Source organism: Oncorhynchus mykiss, chromosome 15 (genome assembly GCF_057628025.1).
Source record: "Oncorhynchus mykiss isolate SJ-2025 chromosome 15, ASM5762802v1, whole genome shotgun sequence".
NCBI lineage: Eukaryota > Metazoa > Chordata > Actinopteri > Salmoniformes > Salmonidae > Oncorhynchus > Oncorhynchus mykiss.
In genome coordinates, this window is record NC_143036.1 from 6,241,084 (window position 1) to 6,249,743 (window position 8,660).

An 8,660-nucleotide genomic window follows, 5' to 3' on the forward strand; every position below is an offset into this window, starting at 1 on the left:
GCCCCATCACCCCCATCAGCCCCATCACCCCCATCAGCCCCATCAGCCCCATCAGCACCATCAGCCCCATCATCCCCATCAGCCCCATCAGCACCATCAGCCCCATCAGCACCATCAGCCCCATCAGCACCATCAGCCCCATCAGCACCATCAGCCCCATCATCCCCATCAGCCCCATCAGCCCCATCAGCACCATCATCCCCATCAGCCCCATCAGCCCTATCAGCCCCATCAGCACCATCAGCCCCATCAGCAACACCAGCACCAACAGCCCCAGCCTAAAGGAAGCATTGTGCCCAGCTCTTTCATTTAAAGGTAGCCTGGTTTGTTACATTTCATTAGCATTGAAATAACCCCTTACTAGTGTTGGGTATTTCATCATCAACCTGGTTAATAACTATAATGATGAGGATTGTTTATAATACATTTTATTGTTAAATACATTATATATATATCGTAATACATGATATATATTATAATACATTATATTTATATCGTAATACTTTATATATACTATAATACGTTATATTTATATCGTAATACATTATATTTTTACGTTATAAAGTGCATTTACAGACGGTAAATACTACACGAAACATCGGAGTACTTAATACAGATCACATGACAGAATAACACTGTGGAAAATACATCAGTCATTCAATGGGGCGGCAGGGTAGCCTAGTGGTTAGAGTGTAGAGGTGGCAGGTAGCCTAGTGGTTAGAGTGTAGAGGAGGCAGGTAGACTAGTGGTTAGAGTGTAGAGGAGGCAGGTAGCCTAGTGTTTAGAGTGTAGAGGAGGCAGGTAGCCTAGTGGTTAGAGTGTAGAGGCAGCAGGTAGCCTAGTGGTTAGAGTGTAGAGGAGGCAGGTAGCCTAGTGGTTAGAGTGTAGAGGAGGCAGGTAGCCTAGTGGTTAGAGTGTAGAGGAGGCAGGTAGACTAGTGGTTAGAGTGTAGAGGAGGCAGGTAGCCTAGTGGTTAGAGTGTAGAGGAGGCAGGTAGACTAGTGGTTAGAGTGTAGAGGAGGCAGGTAGCCTAGTGGTTAGAGTGTAGAGGAGGCAGGTAGACTAGTGGTTAGAGTGTAGAGGCGGCAGGTAGCCTAGTGGTTAGAGTGTAGAGGAGGCAGGTAGACTAGTGGTTAGAGTGTAGAGGAGGCAGGTAGCCTAGTGGTTAGAGTGTAGAGGAGGCAGGTAGACTAGTGGTTAGAGTGTAGAGGAGGCAGGTAGACTAGTGGTTAGAGTGTAGAGGAGGCAGGTAGCCTAGTGGTTAGAGTGTAGAGGTGGCAGGTAGTCTAGTGGTTAGAGTGTAGAGGTGGCAGGGTAGCCTAGTGGTTAGAGTGTAGAGGAGGCAGGTAGACTAGTGGTTAGAGTGTAGAGGAGGCAGGTAGACTAGTGGTTAGAGTGTAGAGGAGGCAGGTAGACTAGTGGTTAGAGTGTAGAGGCGGCAGGTAGCCTAGTGGTTAGAGTGTAGAGGAGGCAGGTAGACTAGTGGTTAGAGTGTAGAGGAGGCAGGTAGCCTAGTGGTTAGAGTGTAGAGGAGGCAGGTAGACTAGTGGTTAGAGTGTAGAGGAGGCAGGTAGCCTAGTGGTTAGAGTGTAGAGGAGGCAGGTAGACTAGTGGTTAGAGTGTAGAGGAGGCAGGTAGACTAGTGGTTAGAGTGTAGAGGAGGCAGGTAGCCTAGTGGTTAGAGTGTAGAGGCGGCAGGGTAGCCTAGTGGTTAGAGTGAAGGGGCGGCAGGGTAGCTTAGTGGTTAGAGTGTAGAGGCGGCAGGTAGCTTAGTGGTTAGAGTGTAGAGGCGGCAGGTAGCCTAGTGGTTAGAGTGACCGGAAGGTTGCAAGTTCAAACCCCCGAGCTGAACAAATCTGTCGTTCTGCCCCTGAACAGGCAGTTAAACCCACTGTTCCTAGGCCGTCATTGAAAATAAGAATTTGTTCTTAACTGACTTGCCTGGTTAAATAAAAGAGTCTGTAACACGTCACTGAGCGAGTCCATAACAACGTCTTCTTACTTCACCCTTAAAGGAAGTCTTCCTTCTGTTCTCTGTTTGTATTGACGTCATGAATCAACATATAAGAGGCGGTGTGTCTCAATATGTCCCTCTCATTCATCTCAGCTGAGGACACCAGACCTGAGACATGTAGGCAGAATTGTAGTGTCTCAATATGTCCCTCTCATTCATCTCAGCAGAGGACACCAGACCTGAGACATGTAGGCAGAATTGTAGTGTCTCAATATGTCCCTCTCATTCATCTCAGCTGAGGACACCAGACCTGAGACATGTAGGCAGAATTGTAGTGTCTCAATATGTCCCTCTCATTCATCTCAGCTGAGGACACCAGACCTGAGACATGTAGGCAGAATTGTAGTGTCTCAATATGTCCCTCTCATTCATCTCAGCGGAGGACACCAGACCTGAGACATGTAGGCAGAATTGTAGTGTCTCAATATGTCCCTCTCATTCATCTCAGCGGAGGACACCAGACCTGAGATATGTAGGCAGAATTGTAGTGGCCAAATATCACAGTCCCTTTTAACCTGTTCAGGGCTTTCAGAGCAGCAACAAAAGGAAAAAAGGAAAAGAGACTTTGATCTCCTGAGGGTGCGTGAGAACGATCATATGATGTGATGTCACAAGACAAAATGAACAAAACCTGTCTAGCCTGCAGCTTACTGTAAAGGGAGCAGCAGCTGTAAGACTGGAGGAACAGAAACTGATAAGATAAAAGAAGGCTGAGGTGACTTAGAAACTAAAAGGATGACAGTCAGAGTCCACCAACTAGACTGTCCACCAGCTAGACTGTCCACCAGCTAGACTGTCCACCAGCTAGACTGTCCACCAGCTAGACTGTCCACCAACTAGACAGTCCACCAACTAGACTGTCCTCTAACTAGACAGTCCACCAACTAGACTGTCCACCAACTAGACTGTCCACCAAATAGACAGTCCACCAACTAGACAGTCCACCAAATAGACAGTCCACCAACTAGACAGTCCACCAACTAGACAGTCCACCAACTAGACAGTCCACCAACTAGACTGTCCACCAAATAGACAGTCCACCAACTAGACAGTCCGCCAACTAGACTGTCCACCAACTAGACAGTCCACCAACTAGACAGTCCACCAACCAGAGTTTGTCTTAGCAGTTACATTTCTCCAACCCATCCCCCTTAGCTGTTTAACAGAACAACGTGTCTGGGTGACACCTTTGTTGTTTTTCAAATGCCTGATTGTTCTTTTAACTCCTCCATTGAATATGTGGCGAATAGGAAGTTGAGCCTCAGAGCTGTAGGAAGTTCCTCATTCTCAGCATTGTATCTGTTTCTCTCTCCTGCCCCATGTGTCCATCCACCTCATCTGCCTGTAGACTCCTCCATTGAATATGTGGCGAATAGGAAGTTGAGCCTCAGAGCTGTAGGAAGTTCCTCATTCTCAGCATTGTATCTGGTTCTCTCTCCTGTCCCATGTGTCCATCCACCTCATCTGCCTGTAGACTCCTCCCTCTGGGGTGATAGACAGTATAATACAGGAGCAGATAGGCCAGCCCTAGAACGGTCCCTCCAAATATCAGCAGAGTCACCGGCCAGAAGTACTCAGTAGCGTTAACCTCTGGCCTCACCAGAACCAGCAGCAAAGGACCAGAGAGGTTCACAAACGCAAAGAAAACGTAGTACACAGCCATCTGCCATCTGGTATCCTGTCCTTTCACGTTAAAGAAGGTGAATATGAGGACGACTCCCACGATGATCCGATAGAGCCTCTCTAGACCTTTAGACGTGCAGAAGTCAGTACGGACCCAATGGGCCCAGAGGGTTCCGGCCAGCCAGACGACAGCCATTCCCAGGGTACTGTAGGGGCTGAGGACGAGGAAGAGGCTGAGGCTGAGGATGTGAGCGGTGATGGTCAACAGCTTGTATAGGAGGTAGACGAATGTAGGGAGGCCAGAAGGCATCTCTTGGACCTGGGGATGTTATATTCATTATTATTATTTTATATATATATGTATATGATAATATGATTATGTTATTATATATTATCATATTATATATTATTATTATATTACCTGGGGTAAGGATCGACGGAGACACCGGCGGTAGTCCACTATAGCCCAGGCGATGTTGATGAATGAGCCCACCATGCAGATGCCTGGACAGGGGAAGATGAGACACACATTAGAGAAGGATCTTACAGTACTGGCATGTGTGAGAGACAGGCATGTGAGAGACAGGCATGTGAGAGACAGGCATGTGAGAGACAGGCTTATGAGAGACAGGCATGTGAGAGGTAGGCATGTGAGAGGTAGGCATGTGAGAGGCAGGCATGTGAGAGGCAGGCATGTAAGAGACAGGCATGTGAGAGACAGGCATGTGTGAGAGACAGGCATGTGAGAGGCAGGCATGTGAGAGACAGGCATGTGAGAGACAGGCATGTGAGAGACAAGCATGTGACATATTTGAGGTTGTGGTAGACATTCACTCACAAGGAGAGCAGCAGCCCAGAGGGTCTAGTCTGGTTATCGTGTGGTGTGGAGAGAAATGGAGAACAAAAGTTGTGGCAGTGGCTGCAGATTCTCACACTCCCCCCCCCCCCCTCTTTCTCTCCCTCCCCCCTCTCTCTCTCTCCCTCTCTCTCTCTCTCCTCTCTCTCCCCTCTCTCTCCTCTCTCTCTCTCCTCCCTCTCTCTCCCCTCTCTCTCTCTCCTCTCTCCCCTCTCCTCCCTCTCTCTCTCTCCACTCTCTCCCCCTCTCTCTCTCTCCTCTCTCTCTTTCTCCTCTCTCCCCCATCTCTCTCTCCCCTCTCTCTCTCTTTCCTCTCTCTCCCCTCTCTCTCTCCCCCCTCTCTCTCTCTCTCCTCTCTCTCCCCTCTCTCTCTCTCCTCCCTCTCTCACTCCCCTCTCGCCCCCCCCCTCTCCCTCTCCCCCCCTCTTTCTCCCCTCCCCCTCTCTCTTCCCCCCCCCCTCTCTCTCACACACACACACATACACACACACACACAACTCACATTGTATTGTGGACTTGTGTCCATGGCCCAGCAGGATATACATCTGGAAGAGGAGCTGAGGGGCACTCTCCAGGAACGTCTCAAACAGTTTGAGCATGCTCAGATCGGTCGCCCGACCAAACAGGACCAAGTGGACCTCTCTGGAGAATTCAACAGTCTCAGGTGACTTGAACCACACCGCCATGTATCCTGCCTTCAACAGGTGGTAGTACCTAACAGAGAGAGAGAGAGAGAGAGAGAGAGAGAGAGAGAGAGAGAGAGAGAGAGAGAGAGAGAGAGAGAGAGAGAGAGAGAGAGAGAGAGAGAGAGAGAGAGAGAGAGAGAGAGAGAGAGAGAGAGAGAGAGAGAGAGAGAGAGAGAGAGAGATGTGTGTCGGTTTAGAGATAAACAGACTGCTGCAACCTGATTGGCTGAAGGCGATACGTAAACATCCGGGACAAGTATTAGCCACTGTAGCATTGTGGGTGAAAATTATGTTACATAAAACACACCGTATGCGTATTATCCTTGCCTTCTCGACATTAAATTGACATTAAATCGAGTTCAGGAAGACATTTTCAGGCTGAATGGAGAATGTTTGGTGTACAAACCGATCCACGGGTTATACAAGTGGATAGACATAGATCCCCTTTCTGACGGTGAGACGAAACGACTTAATATCGCTATCTGTATAGACCGCATAGATCCCCTTTCTGACGGTAAGACGAAGCGACTCAATATCGCTATCTGTATAGACCGGCGGCATAGATCCCCTTTCGAAACGGTGAAACGAAGCGACTCAATATCGCTATCTGTCTGACTTGCCCTAGTTAAAGGTTAAAAATAATATATATATATTTTTTTTAATAATCTGAAGTACCCCAAAAAACTGCCACTATATGTCTTGTGAGAATTTACATAAAATCCTTGAAAGTTTCCCAAATTCTGGTAGTTTAATGGTAAACTTTGTAAGTTTCCAGTAATATTCTGTCCGTTTGCACCCCTAATCTTGTGAACATCTCCAGCTAACGTCACTATAAAGTTGATAACAGATATAGTAATCACATTTCAACCTCCCATCATCACATACCTGGTGAAGATACCCATCTGCAAAACATGGAGTCCAATCAGTCTTCCTCTGTTCATCCCAGACATCAGCTTGTCTCCACCAGGATTAACCAGTGGGTTCCTCGTGTCATCTCTGTACCAGGTGTAGCTGAAGACCTGTGTGGCTGCTGAGCCAACCACCACAAACAGTAAAGTCAGCCCAGCCCAGACCAGGTTCCCAACCAGGAAGTACTTCACTGCTAGTCCAACGTCTGTCACAATGTCCACCAGGTAAAAGCCCAATCCGATGATGGTACAGATCCATCGTGTTTTGGTGAACTCCGAGTCTGTTTGAAGCATGTTTGCTGCTCAGGTTTTCAACCAACGGCAAATCCTAATTTCTACTTAAATCAAAGGTTCACTTCGCCTCCCAGTGACTTCAATGCACGAGGAAGTGGAAATTCGTTAGTTATAGATGCTGTGGCTGGGTAATACTGGCTGAGCTTGTTTTTGGGGAGTTGGTGGTTCTGGACGGGTTTGCCTCAATTGACAATGTTCCGACTGATCCGAGATTTCCCGAGACTATTCTGTCCCCAATAATGTTTGAAATGACAAGATCTTCATGCCCTGTAAATGTATACGAAGTACAGAATATTATTAGGACGAAGTACAGAATATTATTAGGACGAAGTACAGAATATTATTAGGACAAAGTACAGAATATTATTAGGACGAAGTACAGAATATTATTAGGACAAAGTACAGAATATTATTAGGACGAAGTACAGAATATTATTAGGACGAAGTACAGAATATTATTAGGACGAAGTACAGAATATTATTAGGACAAAGTATAGAATATTATTAGGACGAAGTACAGAATATTATTAGGACGAAGTACAGAATATTATTAGGACAAAGTACAGAATATTATTAGGACAAAGTACAGAATATTATTAGGACAAAGTACAGAATATTATTAGGACAAAGTACAGAATATTATTAGGACAAAGTACAGAATATTATTAGGACAAAGTACAGAATATTGTTAGGACAAAATATAGAATATTATTAGGACAAAGTACAGAATATTATTAGGACAAAGTACAGAATATTATTAGGACAAAATACAGAATATTATTAGGACAAAGTACAGAATATTATTAGGACAAAGTACAGAATATTATTAGGACAAAGTACAGAATATTATTAGGACAAAGTACAGAATATTATTAGGACAAAGTACAGAATATTATTAGGACAAAATACAGAATATTATTAGGACAAAGTACAGAATATTATTAGGACAAAGTACAGAATATTATTAGGACAAAATACAGAATATTATTAGGACAAAGTACAGAATATTATTAGGACAAAGTACAGAATATTATTAGGACAAAGTACAGAATATTATTAGGACAAAGTACAGAATATTATTAGGACAAAGTATCTGACATATCAGTATAATTTAGTCACATGCATATTTGTGAAACTATTAACAGATAAATAAACATTTAAACGTTCAAATCCATACATGGCCGTGACTGTAAATGTATTCAGATGATGTGGCCTGCTTCCCTGATTGACCTTTGCCCTTTGCCTGCACTTTTCTCATCATAAAGAGAGAGAGGAAAGGGAACAGACAAACAGAGACAGGTAATGTAATAGACTAATAGAGACAGGTAATGTAATAGACTAATAGAGACAGGTAATGTAATAGACTAATAGAGACAGGTAAGGTAGTAGAGACAGGTAATGTAATAGACTAATAGAGACAGGTAATGTAATAGACTAATAGTGAGAGGTAATGTAATAGACTAATAGAGACAGCTAAGGTAGACTGCTGATAACATGTCCTGCCTAACATCACTACAACAGAGATCTAATCGTTCAGTTCCATGTAGCAGGTGAGCTCTCCCTCCGTGTCCTGAACAATTACACAACCTCCTGTAGGAAGGAGCATCTTGTTCTGGTTCTTAGCTATAGAGACAGGTAATGTAATAGACTAATAGAGACAGGTAATGTAATAGACTAATAGAGACAGGTAATGTAATAGACTAATAGAGACAGGTAATGTAATAGACTAATAGAGACAGGTAATGTAATAGACTAATAGTGAGAGGTAATGTAATAGACTAATAGTGAGAGGTAATGTAATTGACTAATGTAATAGACTGTAATAGACTAATAGTCTTAGTCTATTACACTGCAGCCATATGTGACTTTTCCAGTGAATAAACATTGTTTTTACATTAATGCCAGTCAACCATCTGTCTCTTACATCTCACCACATTCATTCATTTATTTAATTTTTTACCTTTATTTTACGAGGTTAAATCATTGAAGAAGAAAAAAGGTTTACATTTCTTTACACTTCTTTTATGGTTTCCTCGGTCATTGTAACTCTCTCAAGTGGAAGTTGTCAGAACAAAGATTGATAAAAGACAACAACAACAACAACAAAAAATAGATTGTTCAATATTTTCTAGAAGTGAAGCATAGCGGTACTCACCGGTGTGTCTTCTCTAGTCCTCCTCTTACTGTCAGTGGATCAAATGACCAGGCACTCTGCTCCAAAGTCCGTCTCTCTTCTGGAGCTCCACCCTGGCGGTGACAACCGTATCAACACCGACAAG

General features: G+C 44.4%; 1 protein-coding gene across 1 annotated transcript; it reads right to left on the reverse strand.

The window, feature by feature from the left end:
- Positions 1-2,193: 2,193 nt before the first annotated feature.
- On the reverse strand, positions 2,194-8,660 carry LOC110490885 (XK-related protein 9-like). Its single transcript, XM_036945674.2, has 5 exons — positions 8,537-8,660; positions 6,065-6,648; positions 4,996-5,207; positions 4,059-4,141; positions 2,194-3,956 (listed from the first exon to the last, which is right to left on the reverse strand). The coding sequence occupies exons 2-5, from the start codon at positions 6,379-6,381 to the stop codon at positions 3,402-3,404; spliced, it is 1,167 nt and encodes a 388-aa protein (XP_036801569.2). The 5' UTR covers positions 6,382-6,648; positions 8,537-8,660; the 3' UTR covers positions 2,194-3,401.

What these genes read in the sequence shown, in the direction of transcription:
- LOC110490885 (XM_036945674.2), bottom strand. Translation starts at nt 6,381, where the DNA reads ATGCTTCAAACAGACTCGGAGTTCACCAAAACACGATGGATCTGTACC. An exon ending in CAGATGGGTATCTTCACCAG is followed by an intron (nt 5,208 to 6,064) that starts GTATGTGATGAT and finishes TCTCTCTGTTAG; the next exon opens with GTACTACCACCTGTTGAAGG. An exon ending in TCCGTCGATCCTTACCCCAG is followed by an intron (nt 3,957 to 4,058) that starts GTAATATAATAA and finishes TAACATCCCCAG; the next exon opens with GTCCAAGAGATGCCTTCTGG.